General features: G+C 41.3%; 1 protein-coding gene across 2 annotated transcripts in view; it reads left to right on the top strand.

Moving 5' to 3' along the window:
• Nucleotides 1-3,132: 3,132 nt before the first annotated feature.
• Nucleotides 3,133-19,179, top strand: part of GUCY2C (guanylate cyclase 2C) — a 45,532-nt gene continuing 29,485 nt past the window's right edge. Inside the window, exons 1-10 of one of the 2 annotated variants that reach the window (XM_087765791.1) lie at nucleotides 3,133-3,334; nucleotides 4,276-4,388; nucleotides 5,682-5,749; nucleotides 8,757-8,972; nucleotides 11,375-11,496; nucleotides 12,372-12,468; nucleotides 15,128-15,236; nucleotides 16,320-16,325; nucleotides 16,434-16,569; nucleotides 18,795-18,880. In XM_087765791.1, coding sequence (XP_087621917.1) covers nucleotides 3,133-3,334; nucleotides 4,276-4,388; nucleotides 5,682-5,749; nucleotides 8,757-8,972; nucleotides 11,375-11,496; nucleotides 12,372-12,468; nucleotides 15,128-15,236; nucleotides 16,320-16,325; nucleotides 16,434-16,569; nucleotides 18,795-18,880 — 1,155 coding nt within the window. Of the gene's footprint in view, nucleotides 3,347-4,275; nucleotides 4,389-5,681; nucleotides 5,750-8,756; nucleotides 8,973-11,374; nucleotides 11,497-12,371; nucleotides 12,469-15,127; nucleotides 15,237-16,319; nucleotides 16,326-16,433; nucleotides 16,570-18,794; nucleotides 18,881-19,179 lie in introns of both variants that reach the window. The other variant, XM_009475261.2, reaches the window with a different exon arrangement.

Genomic DNA, 19,179 nt, shown 5'->3' with positions numbered 1-19,179 from the left:
TGATGTCCAGGTTGGCCTACCATTCCCATTTTTCAGGACTCTCAGACTCTGTACAAAAAAGAAGCCACTGAAATGAAGAAAGCCCTGTTACATGGACCATTAAAAAAGGACTAGAAAATGTTCTGTAGAGCATAATCTTACATAGGCTGAGAGACTTAGAGGAACAACTCTTTGGGGTTTTGTGCTCTTTTGGTTTCTTTTTCTCTGTGTGAGTTTCTTTGAATATTCCAGAAGACTGAGAGAACCTCTCAAAGTAGTTTTAGATCAGGATGTCAGTGCTGATTATGTTTCAAATACACCCTATAATATCTGGTTGTTTATTATCCAATAAAACAGAGGGCAGAACAAACAAATAGTGCTGTAGAATCAGGCACTAAAAATCACTTTTCACTAAAAACAGTGATAGTGTTCTCTGGTGAGTTAATTTGAGTTGGTATTTCTAATCTAACACAGATTATGAGAACACCTGCAGAGATCTGTTATGATGTTTTGTAGCTAAGCAATATATGCACAGGTATTATTGTTGTGGGTGAGGGACTGAATTTTGTCCTCGGACAAATAAATACAGAGCCTGCCTATCTGGATCTTAATCATCCCTGTGCTTCTGAGGGCAGAATAAGTGATAAACTACAGGGTTTGTATTCAGTGATTCAAGGGGAGACCTCCATCAGCTGTTAATAATGCTAGGATTACAAAGATGAGGTACTCAAACTGATGTACACCTAAGAACTGACTTTTTGGATAGATACTTGCACATAGTGAAGATATTTAACGCTGGGATCTTTTTTACTTTTCTGACAAGATGATAACAGTAGCTGATGCCTAGAAGCCACAGCTAGAAAAAATGTACTGGGGATGTCAGGTGCAGTTTCTTAGCACCTTATTCCTTAGAAGGTGATTGATTAAACCTTGACTCTTTAAGAGAGAATAAGTAGTTCTAGAAGATGAGCTTTAAAGATGTTTTTGGGATAAATTTTATGGCTTATCCTGGGGGTGTCAGGAGAGGTTACCTTAGGCAGGATATTCCTGGTGTTTGAGTCTCTTGGTCTGCTTCTCCATGTCACCAGCATTCTTTCAGGGGAAGGTGGAGTCATTTGCATTGCCTTCAGGATGCTCCCAGTGCTTGTCCTGGTGGCAGGGGGCAAGGGAGAGATTAAAAAGCAATGCCGTGCTAAGGCTATAGTTGATTTAATGGTTTGCTTTTAAAGGACATTTTTAAGCTGCTATGAAAACCAAATAAATACATGAATAACAAGATACAAAACCAGGGAGACCTCAGTGCCATTACATACTCTCTGTGTGACCAGCAATGTAAAATACTTGGTTCTACTTGCATTATCCACGCTGGCTAGCTGTTTCTCTCAGATAGGCTAAGAAGAGTATAAAAATGCAAATCTTGCTCTGCTGGAGTTAATGACAAATCTCTTATTGACTTATATGGGATAAGTTTCAAGGACTTTGTAAATGACTATAAATGGTGCAGTGATGAGCAGATGATCTCAGCATGAAAAGCTATATTCCATTCTCAGTCTGTGGCTCTAGTCCAGATGTTTAAATGACAGACTGCTAATTTAGAATTACTGTATTACTAATTACAAATGCTAGATTAGATATGCTGAGGTGTTCAAGATCTGCTCTTAAATGCTGGCTCATGGTCTCATCTGTTGTTGGGTATAAGAAAGATTCAAGCAATAATGATTTGGTATTAAAATAGGATCATGTAAAAAGTCTGTGCAAATATATTTGAAGTGTATTCAACACCTTTCAAATACAGGGTTTGAAAGAAACCATGGAATTGCAGTTCTGTTTTATACCAAAGCCACTGTTACTTACACTGTTGCTGATTATCCTTCTTGTTTGTTTTAAAGTTATTTCAGGAAGGTAATAAACTGATTTGTGATCTGACAGCCTCAGTCCAGGTTTCAGTAGAAAAACAGAAGCTGCTCTAGATGTGCACAAACACCCCAAATTCAGACCAATCACACTCAGTACTTTATGTAAATTTACCTGTTGATTCCTTTTATCTTGCAGTTCTCCTTTGTGCCCAGACTTATCCATAAGGCTTGTGGGTTTTTTGTCTTCCCTTCATTCTAGCTACCTTCCCTGAGACCATTCTCAGGAAAAATACTTATGAAAGCCCAAGACCCCTACCAGGGAACAATACCGCGGTGTCCTTTAGTGTGTGCCTTTTAGAGATGCCATTTATAATTTAGCTTTGGTCCCACAGGTCCAAGATGTGGCCTTCAGCTTTGCTATTCCTTACCTGGTGCAAGAGGTTGCATCACATAAAGTATGAATATGTTGGGCCCCATTTGAGGAGCCATCTGACAAGGTGGGAATGGGCAATGAGCCCTGCGCTGCCTGGAAGCAACGTGTCTGGGGCAGACCTGGGGCGCTTTGGTGTGCAATGCTGGGTGAGTACGAGTGCACAAGCTTTGTGCCGAGTCTACTCTGTAAGTAGAAACAAAGGCTCTGGTCTGGAGGACTGCAGGTCAGACATTTTTGCCAACACAAAAGGTACTTCGATGGTAAAAGCTAAAGTAATGAAACTGGTAACATCACGGAAGAAAATATACCCTTGATTTATGAGCCCAGTCAACAGAGATGGTGTGGCAATGTAACCAGGGATGTAGGGCAAGGCAAACATGAAGTAACCATCTGTTTTCCTCTAGGCTTTAACGGACCTTGTATTTTATTTCCATTTTAAAGAGTCATCTTTACAGTCCATTTGACCCCTCCCCTTCCTTCTCTCAGCTCATCCTTGTGATGAAGAGTTAGTGCCCTTATCAGGCAAGGTTTCAGGTAATGCTTCAGTTTTATAGCCTCAGCCTTTCCATGAGCAAACATTCACAGCAACCTTTAGCCTCTCTCCTTTCCTAGGTTTTGCTGTTGCTTGTTTTTCACAAACAGAAGTGCCGCCTAGTACACCGGAGGGGTGGGCAGAGGTGAAGGCAGGAGGGGGGTAGGGAAGTGCCTGAGAGAAGGATCGTACAGTCTGTCTTTGAACCTACAGCATCAACATCTCTTTCGTCCTATCTAGGAACAAAACCAGTGTAGAATATCTGAAAGAAAGAGGGTTGGAAGAGAAAAAGAAAAGAGAGAGCACACACCATGGGTCTAAACTGAGCAATAATGAAGCAACAGATGTTGGTTCTGGCCCTTTGGCCTTTGTTTTTCTCGCTCCGGCTGCTGCAGCAAGTTGGTTCAAATGAGTGTAGCAACAACCATTATGTGATCAATGTGATGCTCATGAATTACTCGGACTTACCATCAAGTACTGAAAATTTGAAATTAGCTGTGAAGCAAGCCTTGGAAAGGGTACAAAACATGACAGGTAAGGCAATGGGTGTTGCTTATACCTCTGCTGCTGTGGTTTCTTGTCAGACTTTGTGCCAAAGCTTTCTATTCATCTGACCTTCAGCAATCTGCTCCTCAGACAGGCTCCTTGCCTGTCCGTTTACCTTATGTAGATCTTACAGAAATAATGACCTCCCTCTGTAAAAACAGAAGTGCTCTACAGATGGGCAGAACCATATTTGCTTTCATGGTGTTTGGGCAGACTCTTCCTGCATGCTTTTCTGGAAAGGTTCAGTTGGGATTGGGAACATGGGAATTGCTGAACAGGATCAGACAAGACCAGTGATCCATCTAGTGCAGTAACTGGGATGCCCTTGCTTCCTCTCCTGGCTGGATTAGCCTCTACTTTCTGAAAATAATTTTCCTCTTGACCCCATCTGTTGATCACATTATGACTTGAAGTGTGAAGAATCTGCAGTCCATATGTTTTTCCCTCATTTAGAGTCACTGCAGATGATGCTTTTATTTATTTTGATATCGTACCTCTCTTTTTTCAATATCACCAATATCTACTGTCACTCTACAATATCATGAGAAAAAGAGGTTCCAAAGAAATGATACCTATTCCTTTTCTGCCCTCTAGTTGAAGACATTTTGTCCAATTTTATTGGAAAGTGGTCTCTCAGTTACTTCCTGCAGAGCCTTAAAAAATGTCTCTAATAATGGCCAACACTAAAAGCATTTTGTGCTGAAAGTACTAACACTCAGCAGAAGCCATCAGCAGTCCACATTGGAGCAAATTTTACAGTCTCATCCTAAGTAGTGAGGGCTAGGTGATAGGTGGACTTTCTAGCAGCTTTTTGGTGGGAGACATCCTAGCATAAGACTTCTCAGACCTGTGTCAGAAGAAGAGGGATATAATGTATTAGTGGTTATCTGCAACTCATTATGCTGTTTACTTTTACATTTGTGTTACAGGAGAAAATGTTACAGTCAATGCCACCTTCCACAGCTTTACCTCATCACTCTATGTCTCACAAGGCTGTCGTACCAGCACCTGTGAAGGTGTGGAGCTCATCAAGGAAATTTATGTAAGTACCAGGCTTCTTTAAGTTGATTTCCTAAGAAGACTTTTTTTCTTTCTGCGTGTGTGTGCAGATGTGTCTCTCTGTCTTCCCTTATTAACTTTTGATCCTGTTCAGTTCCAAACAAATTTGACAGGGAAGTGAAGTTTTCAAAGAGAAGATGTTCCTGTAGGTTTTGTGAAGACAAGCAGGCAAATACTGGAGAGAGATTCTATGACAGCTTCCTAGAGGCTGTCATTAGACATTTGGTGGCAGTGCCAGCTAAAGCAGCCTTCCACTGCGGGCTCCTTTTCTTATGCTTAAGTTGTCCTCTTTTTTATATCTGCACAGCTCTTTGTGTGGCCACATAGCCAAAGCAATCCATTAAAAAAACCCCACAACCTAACCAACCAAAAAAAAAAAATACCTCAAACCCAAACACTCAAACAGCCCAAGCAGAGCAAAAAAGGGCCATTTCCAACTGGATCAGACCTGATCTGGTTCACCATCTGTTTACACAAATACACAAAGGAGAGAGCTGGGTGAGGATGGGAACATGCAGGCAGAGAGATTATTAGGCTGGCACTGATACCAAAGAAACACGTATGGAACTATGCCCAGGGGGCAAAGATGAAGTGTTCACTTCTCAAGAGAAATCACAGAAGTCACATGGGAGAAACTATGTGAATACCCTAATAGGGGGAGAAGCTTCAGTAAGAATTGGTGCCTTACAAGAAGCTGTGTTTCAGTGGATTTTCTCATGTCTAATAATTGTCACCTCTGAGTGAAGCTTTGTCAATCCAATGTGAATTCTCAAATCTACCAATGTATGAGCACGTTATAGTCTTTGTTAAGAAGTCCCTCATGATACACAAAGCTACTGGTCATGGAAGGATTTTTTTTTTATACAAGCTTCATATGCACATAACTAATTGTTTTTCTGATACACAGTATCTTGTAATTCCAACCGCTCTGTCTTCTGCAAATGCAAGCACTGCTGGGGTGTGTAATTTTGTATGTGCAATTGTAACAATTGCACCATTTTAATCCTAACTTGCTGTCTGTCTCTTAACGAAGGTCATACTCACAGGCGCTATTCTGTTCTCTGTCTTTTCTTAGCTTTCTGTTATTCCTCCCTCCTTCACTCTAGGTTTGTTCTTTTAAGCTTTCTGTAGCTCCTTTGCTACTTTGTTCTTGCTTTTGCTGGGTAAATTCTGTGACTCCTTCTCAAATCCTAAAGTTTTCATCATTCTTCCATCCTCCTCTCTCTGCCAGTCCTCTGCACTGTCCTCACTACTGACCCTTTCTCATCCCTTGCAGAAGGCTGGCACGCTTGGCTGTGTCGTCATAGGACCCGCTTGCACTTATGCCACCTACCAAATGGTCTCGTAAGTACCACCTCATCCCCCTAATATTGTGACGTTAAAGATATCAACTGCTGAACAAAGTTGTTTTGTGTACAACAAGCCAGCAGAGACATTGGGGTTTAGGATACATCAGACACCTCAAGGTCTACAGTCAAGGCAGTAAGACTCTTATGCATAGCCACTATGTTTGGTAGGGAGAAGAAAATCCCCTTCCAAAGCCCATTGATGAAATCCCATTGCTAGCAGGGAAACTTTTCTAATTGCTGACAGTAAGTTCACCAATTGATTAAGGGCTCAAAAGACTTAACTCTTCAGCAACTGCAGCAGGAAAGAGATGTTAGCTTGAAGCATGCAGACATTGCAGTACTGCAGCAACAGGGGTCCTTCTGGGTGGGTGTTCAGTCACTGAGAGGGGCCTGAGTTACATGTGTCAAGAGAAGACCAACCATCTTCAGTAAAGAGTGTTTAGATAGGGAGCAGCCAGTTTCATCCTAACTGTTCTGCCTGAGGAAGCATTCCTGAAGAATGAATCTCTACTATCATATGAACCTGTGTAATTCTGTTCTATATTATACTGTACATCAATATGTTCATTCTCAGATATTAGGAAAAGTGTAAGCTGAATCTGCAGACTTCTAGCATAAGTCAGTTAAAAAAACCCCATCAGTCATGACATGCAAATCCATATTGTTACCCATGTGAATCACTTCCCTTTTTAAACTTTGCTAGCCTTTTGGTTTCACTGAGAGATACTGGGAAGATTGAGACACTTTTACCTCAACCTTTATATGCTTTTAGCTCTATACTTTTTTTTGAGTGGGATGACCAGAAGTGAATACAATGTTACTGGTGAATGCATGTGATGATTGATTGTTTTATAGAAGAATCAAAAGAATAAGTTGTACGTATGTATAGGACCATGGTAAAATATTATGCAATATACCCCATTTTATTAATCGTGCCTCCTAACTTTATGTTTGCTTTTCTACCTATCTGCTGGATATGGAGCTGCCCGGAATGATGCCAAAGTCTTTTCCTTGGCCTCTGACACAGTTAAACCAGTAAAAACTATGACTAGCGGAAGTTTATGCAAAGCAATGAAGAACACCAACAAACAGGCAGCTTGCTTTCGGCCATGGTGCAATAGCTTTGCAAATCAGCACAAGTGCCTTACTTTACATCACTTTAAGTGTGGGGAGGACGCTCCGTGGGCAGCAGGGAGGTAGTGAGCAGGGCCTGCGGCAGCCTGGCTGCTGCCTGCGCTCGGCTGCCGCTCTCTGGGTTTCATCTTTGGCTCATCAAATGGACATTAAGCGACACTGGCTGTGAACTGCAAGAGCTCTATAAGCACAGCAGCTGCTGGGATGTTGCAACAGAACGGTGGAAGTAACAAGTGTGGTTTGGGATTAGCTCAGCTGTCTACCTCCAACTTCTTCACCGTCTCTAATTCAGGAAATCATTGGGCTATGATTAATGGGATGAAATTTAACAAGTCCAAATGCCGGATTCTGCACCTAGGGCAGAGTAACGCAGGGCACAAGTATAAACTGGGAGAGGAGTGGCTGGAGAGCAGCCCTGCAGAAAGGGATTTGGGGGTGCTGGTCGACAGCAGGCTCACTAGGAGTCAGCAGTGTGCCCTGGCAGCCCAGAGGGCAAATGGCATCCTGGGGTGCATCAAACACAGTATAAGCAGCCGGTCAAGAGAGGTGATTATCTCGCTGTGTTCAGCGCTGGTGCAGCCTCACCTTGAGTACTGTGTGCAGTACTCTGGGCCCCACAATTTCAGAAGGATGTGAAGGACTTTGGGCTTGTCTAGTTTGGAGAAAAGGAGGCGGAGGGGTGACCTTATTGCTCTCTACAGCTTCCTGAGGAGGGGAAGTGGAGAGGGAGGTGCTGATCTCTCCTCCCTGGTGTCCAGTGACGGGACGTGTGGGAATGGTTCAAAGCTGCGCCGGGGAAGTTTAGACTGGATGTTAGGAAGTATTTCTTTACCGAGAGGGTGGTCAAACATTGGAACAGGCTTCCTAGAGAGGTGTTCGATGCCCCAAGCCTGTCAGTGTTTAAGAGGCATTTGGACAATGCCCTTAATAACTTGCTTTAGCTTTTGGTCAGCCCTGAATTGGTCAGGCAGTTGGACTAGATGATTGTTGTAGGTCCCTTCCAACTGAAATAGTGTATTCTATTCTATTTGTACATCAGTCAGAAAAATGTCTGTTTCATTAGTGAAATACTCTCCCTGGCATTACTTGTTACATTATCTGTGTCTGGTTTTGTTGCAACGAATATAAACCCTGCAATTTGGTAAGTGGGCTTTACCTGGAAAATAAAGTTTTGTAACAATAATGCCAACAACTCTAATGGCCATGTTTTTTTTGCAGGCAAAATTCCCTTTCGCCATACAAGAACTACAATATTTTGAGTCTAGTCTGATAAGATTGCAGCATCTAGGAAAATACATTTGTCCTTAAAAACTTATTGTCTCTGTGGATAAAAATTATCTTTGTTTTACAAATTCCCTGCCAGTAGAGGGTTGCCTTAGTTTTTCTTCCTGACTGCTGCTGTCATACAGCTCCTAAAATATGCCATAGTGAAACTAAAAGACTTTTCCTTTGAGTTGTAGGAGTAAAGCTTTTTTGATGGCAAAAAGCTGTCACCCTCCAGCACTGCTCCAATAAAGAGATCAAATCCATCTCATGTTAATGGCAGCCAGGGAGCAGAATCAGATGGGTCCTTGAGCCTTGGGAGTCCTGTCATAGCCCTTGGGCTGAAATGGTGCATGGTACCCAAAAGGGCATGGGGAATGGGGGCAGTGAGGGAAGCTGCCTGGACCAGTTCAACAGGGCTTTTCAGTGCCAATACTGACTTGAAATCTGCTTGTGTTCTTGAGGAGCCTTCTGTTCCAGGTTCAAATTGCTGTTCAACTAATGCAGGGCACAAGAGGAGAGGGAGCTGAGGGTGGAAATCACGTGGTAGCTGCCTTGGTGCGACAGCAATCCATTCAGACTTGTCCTCTTGTCTCTCCCTTCAGACTTGAAACAATACTGAGCCTGCCTCTGATCTCTGTAGGGAGTTTTGGACTGTCCTGTGACTACAAAGTAAACCTAACCCGCCTTCTGACCCCAGCCAGGAAAGTGAATGAATTCTTCTATTATTTTTGGAAAGAATCTCGTCTGCCATTCAAAACCACAACTTGGGAATCTACCTACCTTTACAAGAGGAATGAAAACTCGGAGGCATGCCTCTGGTAAGATCTGGATCCACCTCTGACCCAGCTGCTGATAAACTCCATCTCTATCCTCGGACATGGTTCTTACAAGCTGTCCTTCGAGTCCTACATTTTGGGAGGTGTCTTACGTCTACTAAGGAATGAGAGAAGGAAAAAATGAATTATACTGTTTAGCTGTACTGTGTATTTGAATGTTTCATTCAGTCTACTTTCAAGTATTCTCAAGCCTTGGCTCTTCCTGTGGACAGCACAGCCCACGTGTTGTCCCTGCTGGAAATACCTGTTTACTTCATCCTTGATGTAAAAAGCGTGATGTGAGAGGCTCCTCCATTGGGCTCTCCATAGATGCTTTTGTAGATCAGGGGTCTTATCAAGCTCTTGTAATGTTTTTCCACATTAATGGCTTCAATTTGTGGGCACTATTGTTACTCCAAAACATTTCCAAAGTTCAAACTGTATCTTTCTTTGAACAAAATGACCCCCAATGATTGCAGAATTTAAGCTATGCTTTCACCAGTCTGGAGCAAAGGAGACAGTTTTCACTTTATGACCTGAAACATCAGCCTGTGCTTGATTCTCAAGAATGATGGGTTTTCTCCTTGCCTAAAATCGAAGGCTGTTTTTCGTCAAATAGACTCTTTAATATACTGATATTTATCATTACTCTTCTATTATTGAGTTACTTAACTTTCAGCTCATGTGAGTGCTTCTGTGCTCCTTTGAATTTTTTCTCCAATTTTGGGACATAAAATGCTGATTAATTAAAAAAAAATCTCATTTCTTGTACTAATTGTATAAATGTAGCTCAAAGGCAGCCAAGAATTCATGGAAATAACTATTATTTATCTTTCCAATTCATAACCTGAGGAACTTGCAGAATTTTAAGCAAAATTTATGACTGTATTGGCTTCAGCATGATATAAGCATATAATTACAGAATATTTTGTATACAGAATTTAATTTTTTTTCTGAATTAAGGGGCCTGCAAACTGATCTCCAATTCACTGTTTTGTAGATATTTAGGGACTTTTACTGTTTTCTCCTTCTTTTTTAGTATAGATAGCAACTTGATCACATGATGTAATTGCTATGATTATCTCTCTTTGATGCTTTGAAACATCAGTGCACTTCACTTATCTCTTGCTACAATCCCTATTTCTCCATGTTTTCAGCTATAATTACCCATGCACTACACACACTTTAGCTAAATCCCTTCAATCCTGCAGGTTTCATACCTTTCAGGGAAGTCAATGCATGTAAGTTATTTCCCAAGTGTTTCTTACCTTGTCTTTATTAATACTTCTGTTCAGGACCTTCTTGATGACTTCAGAATTGTTCAAGCTCCTTTTCTTTATTGTTGAATTAACAAAAAAATTTAAAATTAATTTTGTATCTCTGCCCATTTTTCATTTTAATATAGTTGTAAAAAATGCATCTCATTCTGCTTTAATAGAAACCGTCAGCTTGAAGGTTTTTGAACTGTCTAATTTAAAAAATCAATTTTTGCTAAAGCACGAGTTATACTGCATGGGCTAATTGTTTTCCCTATATATGTATAAAAATAAGTGAATACCCATGGGGACAGCAAAGTCAGGTTATGTGTCGACTATGCATATGTTCCTATAAATTAATGGTTAATGATTCTGTTCCTGAAAAAAAATGGGAAGCAAAAGATATTTAGTAGTTTATAGGACTGGGATCTCAGTGTTGATAGATCAAAAGTTAAGCAGTTTGAAAACAAAGAGAATTCTTTTAGTTTTCCCTCTGCATTAACTTTATTTCAGACAGAATGTCTGTTCTCAGACACAACATGTTGAGGAAAGAATAGGATTTAGGAGTTGGCTGTTTTAGCTTAATCTTTTACTCACTTGGTTGTTTTTTTTGTTGTCCTCATTTTTCTCCTTCAAGTTTTAACTGACTCAGTATAGGGTTTTTTTTGTTGCTACTTTCCTTCCTTCACTTCTCTCACAGTCAGGGTACGCGTGTGTTTTTTATCTCAGTTCTTTCTGCCGTTCCCATTTACTCCTTTGAACCTCCACGGGTGTCTTCTAAGATTACCATTGATGTCTTAAAACAGCAGAACTTCCTGGCTCTGCCTCCCAGTTAGTCTCACTTACTGTACTTTCCCCATATCCCTGATCTCTTTTCTTAATTGTTAATGTCTTATTACATCATTGCATTCTCCAAACCCATCTTTTGTACAACCAGGCTCAAATACCTTTGGGTGACTTTCCAAACACTTCTAAGTCTTTCATGCCCTGTATTGATTTTCTCTCGTCTATTGCTGCAGAAAAAAATGTTCCATACTGCCTTACAGACACTCTTGTGTGCTGTAAACAGCCTATCTCACATTTTGGCTTATTTAGGAGAATGTGAGGAGTTAGCAATTTTCTGACAATATCTGTGCTCCCTTGTGTCAGGTACATGAACGCGCTAGATGCTGGAATCACACACTTCTCTGAAAAACTGAAGTTCAAGGAGATTTTAAGGACTCCGGAGCAGCTTAGAAAAACTGTGAAAGATCCAAAACGGAAAAGCAATGGTAAGGGGTCGCTGAGGGTGCACTCTCCCCTGCAGGTAAGTTGCTTTTCCCAGGAAATCAGACCTACCCCTTAGTTACATTTTAGGGACGGTCTTTCCACAGAAATGGTGGAGAAACACAGATATACCGTTTCACATGGATGCAAGCATAACATGGCACAAAGTTCCTAGATTCTTCTCTCCATCCCCATAAAATATGGGGGAACATCCTGGTTCCAGAGAGCTTTTGGGGTGAATTATCCCATCCAGGCACAAGCTCCATTTTGTGAAAGATTCAGAAATCCAGGAATCACAACTCCTCCTAAGAAGGGCCTTAGATACTACAAGAATGCTTAGTTCTCTACCATTCCTGTGTTTGCAGCCCTGATATATACATGGGCCTCATTTGTGCCATCAAGGAGCACTTCTTCTGGAAGTGATCCATCTAAACTAGAAACATGTATGAGTAAATACCTCATATTTTCCTAAGACTAAGTGCTTGGCATCAGCAGGCCAAGTGAGTGCAAGAGTAGTAAGCAAGCCAATGAAGTATTACTAGAATGGCATTTAACTTAGAAATGTTCATATTCAGTAGCCCATATTACATCAGTAGCTGTATTGCTAATGCTTATTTGAGAGAGATAATAGTAGTGCTCTGGTGCAATCAGACAGAAAATGGTGCAGGCGTTGAGGCCCCTTTTACCACTTCCCCTCAAATATTCCAGTCTTACTGCAGAGAGGCTGTAGCTCTGTGCCTGGCTCCCAGCACATTGTAGGTAATGTGCCTTAGCCCAGCATTGCTCTACTGCCTGCTACTCAAGTATGGGGGAGCAGGCAAATGTCCTCTTCTTGTCTCTACCTTTCACCAATCTGTCTCCATTTTTGCCCAATCTGCAGTGATCATCATGTGTGGCTCTCCAGCTGACGTCAGCAGAGACCTAGGGACAGGCCAAGTGGATAAGGACATTGTTATCATCCTGATAGATCTCTTCAAGTAAAGTATAACCTTTGCTTTCCCTCTTTTCTCTGCAGTTTGCTGAAGGATAGAGATAATGGAAATAGTCTGAGTGGAACTGTTTTGTTGAAGAAATGCTCTCTCACAAAATGTTTTCCACTGCCATCTTTCCTCATGTCTTGCCATTTATCTAAGCTGCTTAGTGTTTAATTCGTGGCACATCCTTTACAACATCCCCTTTAGTTCACATAATATTTTTCTAAGGCAGTGACAAAGCAGGTAGGGTTAACATCATCCTGTGAACTTCTCAGTGCAGGAAGCCATGAGAGAACCACAGAATCCAAAGACAGAACGTTCATGAGCTGTTTGTATGAGATATTGTACATTTTTCATATCCAACCAGACAACTATGTAAATAGGGCTTACAGTACATTTTTCTAGGCTCTTCCATGTTATAACTTTTCCACTTTATAACCGTCTCTTCAACATCCTTATAACTACATAAATCTAACTTTTCAGAGATGTTTCTTAGTATACAACCTAAGTTTTCTGTTGTTCAATTTCATCTTTATATTACTAATTACTAATTATCAATGGTAGCCTCAAAAGCTTTGTCTGTATATGAGGACCAAAAGCTGATCTCTGGCCCTAAGCCTAAGTGACACAGCACAGCTCACATCCATATGGCTAAGAGTAGATGCCCAAACTGCTTTTTGGGTATGGCTCTGGTCACCATAGCAAGTCATAGTCTGGGAGAAAGCTAGCTGGCCTAGACCAAAACCATGCTCAGGACTGTGCTGGCAGCTTAATGGTATGGATGATCACAAGGCAAATGTATGGGGCCATGTCTTGATCTTACTTATTTCACTGTTGATGTAGCAAAAGAATCCATGAACTTCCTGGATTCCATGAACTTCAGGATTCCATGAACTTCAGGAGGGCCTGTGGGACTTCCCAGCCCTTGTCTGTAAAGCTGACCTTGACAGGGCAGGGCTGAGGCACTTTGGGTTAATGACTTCAGTCATTTAACCTTTGGGTCCAAACTGGAGCCTGTGGTTCAAGTTCTAACAGGATCTTCTCTGTCCTGTACACTTTCAAGTTCACCATATATATTTTTCAGAAGTGCCTCTAAGAGCTTTAGACTTGCCACCACTTTGTCTGGGCACTAGGAATCCCCAGTTGCTTTTCCTGAGGCAACTGGACACAATTCCTGTTTCTTTGCAAATGCACAACAGGGACCACGTATGTGAGTGCTTTTACTTACTGGTGTTGCATGTATGATTGTTGCCTCACAATAGGTGAGGGCGATTAGGGGCTTCTGTGCTGTGATATGCATCCTTCTGATATACCCAGCTGCCTCAGCCCATTTTATATGCTGCCCTCCTTAAATTTGCTACATACCCCTGATTTTGCTGAATATCTCAAATCATGTTCTTCTTCTTAAAGCAGAAACAAAATACAGATACATATGTTAGATCCAAACTCAAGCTGTAGCAGAAGACAGTAGGCAAGGTCCCATGCTTCTCCAGGAGTCAAGTCCCTCAGACAAAGTGATGGATTTAAATTTTCTTCAGCTCTGAGCCCTCTGGCAGCCAGGACACAAAGACAGTGTTTAAGCCTTCCTCAGGGGAGGTGGGATGCTGTAGGATTATCCAGTCTGGTGGAGTCTAATGAAGTTTCCTTTTCACCTGGCTAGTTCAGTCCAAGCCTGAACGAAAAGCACTTTGAAATTCTTCAGGGTGAAAAGTGCAATGTAGAAGTCAGAAGGTTCGGGGAAAGGCAGGGACACGGAGGTGTCAGGATCCCATCTGATGGCCATGGAGCAGAGCCTGTGGTCTCCAAAAATTCTTAATACAGTACTGACTGAAGAAATAAAAGGATGATCAAGCATGAATAATGACAGAAGGCTCACACAATTTTTTTTTAATCAATATAGCTATAGCAATGACAGATGCTGCCACTTGACACTAATATCTAGTGCTAAATTCCTCTGTAACATGTGAATCCAGTGGTTGCCAGTCTGTGAAGCATTTCCAGATAGCCTGTCAGGGTGATGAAACCAAAGATAGCTGAAAGCTACAACCTTTTCTGTTTGTTTTAGCATAGTTTTCAAATTCACGTAGTTTCCTCTGATTTTCCTAGCTCACTGAATTAAACAAATAAATCAATAAGCTGCTCTCTGCACCTCTCCGATTGTTTCATGCCCTCCTGTTAAATGCTTTTAATACAAATCTGGCTGTGATAAATTCTAGCAGGAAATATCAAAATTAGAGGAACATGCAAAAGAATGCAGAAGAGGTCAGAAAGATGCACAATAACATGACGAAACTACTGACTGTAGTACTGTGGATTCCAAGAAGAGACTCAGTTTTAATAAATATAAGCTCCTGCTTGAAAGAAGAGGAAATAAACAGGACAGAAACCAAACAGTTACAATAATAACAATAATTCATTACAACCTTTGAGTTTCAGATTGCCAGATCTCTTTGATACTACCTTTTAATGTAGTTAAGCACAGAAGCTGGCATCAGGGAATGAACAACACAAAGAGTTTTGTCCATGATGAAATTTTATTTTTAGAACTACTGTTTTAACCTGTTAAATAACAGTGCCACTGGGGAGAGGAGAGTGATTCTGTCATGGTTACCACTGCCTCTGTTGCTGATTGTTCATGAGGTTCTTGTGCTTTGCTTTGCAGTAACACATACTTCAAGAACAACAGCTCAGCCCATTACATGCGGAATGTACTTGTCCTGACTCTGCCACCAGCTAATGACAGCTTGACTACCACAACGCCTGAGGACGCTGTAACCACAATATTTTATATCTGATTATTGCATTCCATTCATTCATGTTCATGCACTGGGAAATGAAAACTAAAAATGCATCTGTAATCATCCCCCATCATGCTTCTATGCTGATATTTTCTTATATTATCACATGACATTTTGTCCTGCTGTAATGATGTAAAAACATAATATCATAGGGCAAACATGCAGGCTCTCATATTCCTGCTTTGTGAAGTTAACTCAAGCTTTTAATTTGCAAGTGTCATGTTCACCAGACGTAAGGGAGACTTATAGGTACATGGCCTTCTGATTCCACTTCTGAGTGACTGACAATCTTATATGTAGCTTCAAGGCATCACTGAAGGAAGATCTACAGGTGTAATCAAGATGTGAGCATGGAAAGTTCAGAGCTAATAATTGTTGACTGATTTTTGTGTGCAGATATGTATAAGCAGTGGCAACCATTGCTGTGTCTGTCCAGGGGCTTTCCAGTTAAACTTCAAAAACAGAACCTTTTTTTTTCTGTAGGAAATGTGTATTTTTTTAATTTCCTGAAAAGCAGAAACTAGGTAAACCCTGTATCTGCTTAGTGAAACTGATACTCCTGCCGTCTGCCCAGGAACCAGACTCTACAAGAGTTCCTCCCAGGATTTGTGGCTTTGAGCTCCAGCTCTCCAGCAGGCAGCCTGAAGCTTCTGGCTGGATTTACAGGGCTTCCAGATGCCCCAGCCTGGGCTCAATGCTTTTTGGGTGCCAGCTCTATGGCAGGCTGCTGGAAATTCTGGCACAGCTCCTTGCCCCTGAGCTGTGGCCATCTGGAAGCCCAGACTTGCTGGCACCACACCGGATTATCCGCACAGAAAGTCTAACCCAAAGCCAGGGGCTTTGGGTCCCACTGAGCAGACCTGCCCAGAACCTACAATGTAGGATTTCTTGAACCCTTTGTGCCAAGATCAGCATGCCAGAGCTTTACATTGGCCTCTTATGAGTTTTCACCACCTCCCTGTCTTCATACACCTAAAATATATTTTGTTTACCTTTATTTTTCCAAGCGAGAATGCTGATGTGGCATTGCCCATCTACTCACTCAGTGTTCAGCAGATTCTGGTCTTCCATGCTGGAGTTTTTGCCAAATGGAGACCACCAAAGATATTGTAGCTTTAAGGCAGAAACATGAACTCTCAAATTGACATTTTTCTTTTACTCCTGTTCTAGGTGGAAGATCACTTTTTTGTTGGCTATTTTAATGCAGTCTTGCTGTTTGGACATATTCTGAAGAAGTTTATTGCCTCCCAGACCTCAGTGTCACCTGTCAGTTTCATCAACGAATTCCGAAATACCACTTTTGGAGGTACAAAAAGTACAGCCCTGTGCAGGGTTCACTAAACTGATGAGGGAAAAGAAATTTGGTTTTAAGCACTCTTAGGATAAGTCAGTTCTACACTAAACAAGTCCAAGTCCTTCAATGAGTTTTATTCCCACTCTTCTTTTTCTGTCGTTTTTTCCAAAGATTTTCTCTTCAGCATTAGCAGAAGCAGCACACAGCAGTTGTGCAGAATCACCTCAGTGCATGCAACACCGAAGAAAGTAAAAAATGATGATCATTTGAAACATTGTAATTAGCAACAGACTGTTTGAGGACCAGACTCCTTTCTGGGCTGTTGCGTCTTACAAAGCACATTTAAAGAATATTGCTGCCTAAGGAGGGGTGGGGAAAGGAGGAGAGACAGAGCTTCGCAGCCAGCAGGGATGAAGGACAGGGATGAGGACCTGAAGCTGGTCTCATTCTTTTGACAAAAGAGCTGAATATAGCTCTCTATAGGGAGACTAATTGGAAAATGAGAAGGGAGCTGGAAGAGTGAAGCATATAGGTGGGTTTCAGAGTCCATGCTTCCTTCAGAGGCAACCTGGCATTCAGGTTGTTAATTCGCAATAGTGGCATTTCTAAGCTTTCTTCCAAAGGTCTAGTCTTGACTTGAGGCCAGTATGTATGAAATACAATTGTGTTCAAAATTACTCTGAATTCCACTTAGCTAAGCTTTAATGAAGTAGTTTCAACCTTTTTCCAGTTTACAAAGCCATCGTAGGCCTGGGTGCCTGCAGTGTGAGTGTAAGCCAGCTGGCAATGGGTTGGCTCTTCTTAGTCAACTTCCTTGTTCCTCTCACAGGTTGTCTAGCACCAGTGGGCTTTTGTAGGCCACGGGCTTAAAATCACAGAATTCAATCATTAGGAAAAGACAGAGGCAAGACTTACACAAAGAAGTGACAACATTACCTCTCTGGGAGCGAAGTCCCAGCTGTCATTTCACATCAGAGATCTGTACCAAAATGGCGACTTAAAGCTTTGTGTTTATGTCCCACCTGCTTTCAGAAACACATGTGTAGAAGTTTCCCAGATTTTCCTAATATGGCCTAACAGGTTTTGGGCTTAGCTTTGCTTTAAGCATGGTATCCCAAACCTAGCAAAATATAGTTTACTAATTCCTCCTGGAGGCAGCATCCTGTTTCGAATGTCAGTAAACTCATCTCTTCAGTTTCACTCTAAATTTGAAAAGTAAGCTGCACAAACCTTTTTACTTATCCAAAATAAATCTTGCACTGTAATGCTCCACATTAGTTATAAGTTTAGTTTAAAAAAAAAATCCTAAAAGTGAAGGGTGTTGAACCACCTCCATTCTTTCTTGTGCTGGAGGCAGGTAGAATAGGGAGTCCATACAATAATTATTTTGATATTAAGAAGGTAGACCATGAAAAACTTAGCATTGATTTTTGAGGTGAAAAGGGAGAAGGTAATTCCCTAACTAAAATAATTATGATGATGAACTTTAGGAAAAATAAAATAAGTCATCAGCAACAGCAGCAGCAAAAGAGCAATCTGAAGCTGATCAAAAGGACTCTTCTGAAAAGAGAAGGGAAAAAATGAAGGTGAGACTTTCAGGAGTGGTGGGTATTGGCTAAGTTTGTGCTCTTGTTGAAATTACTGACTTCATGAGAGCAAAGTCAAGCCACACTGAGGGACTTATGAAGTTCCACCTTAAAACCCTTGGCATGTGCTACATAGGCAATTTCTCAATCTGCACGTTTGGTGACATACAGAGGCAGGAGGTTAAAGGGAAAAAGAATCTGGTTAAAATAACATTATTAGGGCCAAGCAGGTAGCTCTCAAAAGAGTAAGGGGAATGAAAGTACCCCTATATTTCCTTTCTTGCTGATAGATTCAAACTGCAGGTGGAAACAGGCAATTTCCCTTCTCACTTCTAAAATGGCCCCTTCAAGGAAGGTTACCCTGACATTCTTGATATGCTGAAGAAACCTGACAAATATATTTTTCTATAGCTAGAGGGAGACTTTCCTCTTCATTGCAGTCAGTTCAACACCTTTTATTGGATTTTGTACAGAAAATGTAGCATGCTATTAAGGGAGAAGTAGCGCCACACTAAGCTGGTATGTATTCTAGCATGTCCATGAAGAAGAAAAATATCCCAAGCATCAGAAATCCTTTTTTTATCCCATCCTTCCTGCCACATTTGTGTTTCTGACAACACAAGCCCTCTGACTAATTCCTTGTGTCTGCAGGTCTACTGGGTCCTGTGACTCTAGATGAATTTGGAGACATTGATACCAATTTGACCCTACTGTACACATCACAGACTACAAATCATGTACGTATGTCCAGGGAGAAACTGTTTGACCTTATATATGAAAGGAGAAACAAAATTACCTGTACTATTGCATAAGAATGATGAAAATAACTACAGCAGAAGTGGTGGTGTGCTAAGGCATGCTGTGCATGCCAGGAGGGGGTCATGAGAGGCGTGCTAGAGACTGACAGGATTGATGTCATCTGGTGATTCAGTAAGTAAGTGAAGTGCAGCTGGTATTTTGTTGGACTGATACATTTATTTTCAGAGAAAGGGGAAGAATGAGAAAGAATATGGCAGCCAAACATATGGCTAAGCTG

Source organism: Nipponia nippon, unplaced genomic scaffold (genome assembly GCF_047370975.1).
Source record: "Nipponia nippon isolate SJK-2023a ecotype South Korea unplaced genomic scaffold, ASM4737097v1 scaffold_3, whole genome shotgun sequence".
Lineage (NCBI taxonomy): Eukaryota > Metazoa > Chordata > Aves > Pelecaniformes > Threskiornithidae > Nipponia > Nipponia nippon.
This window is presented reverse-complemented; position numbering and strand designations above follow the sequence as displayed.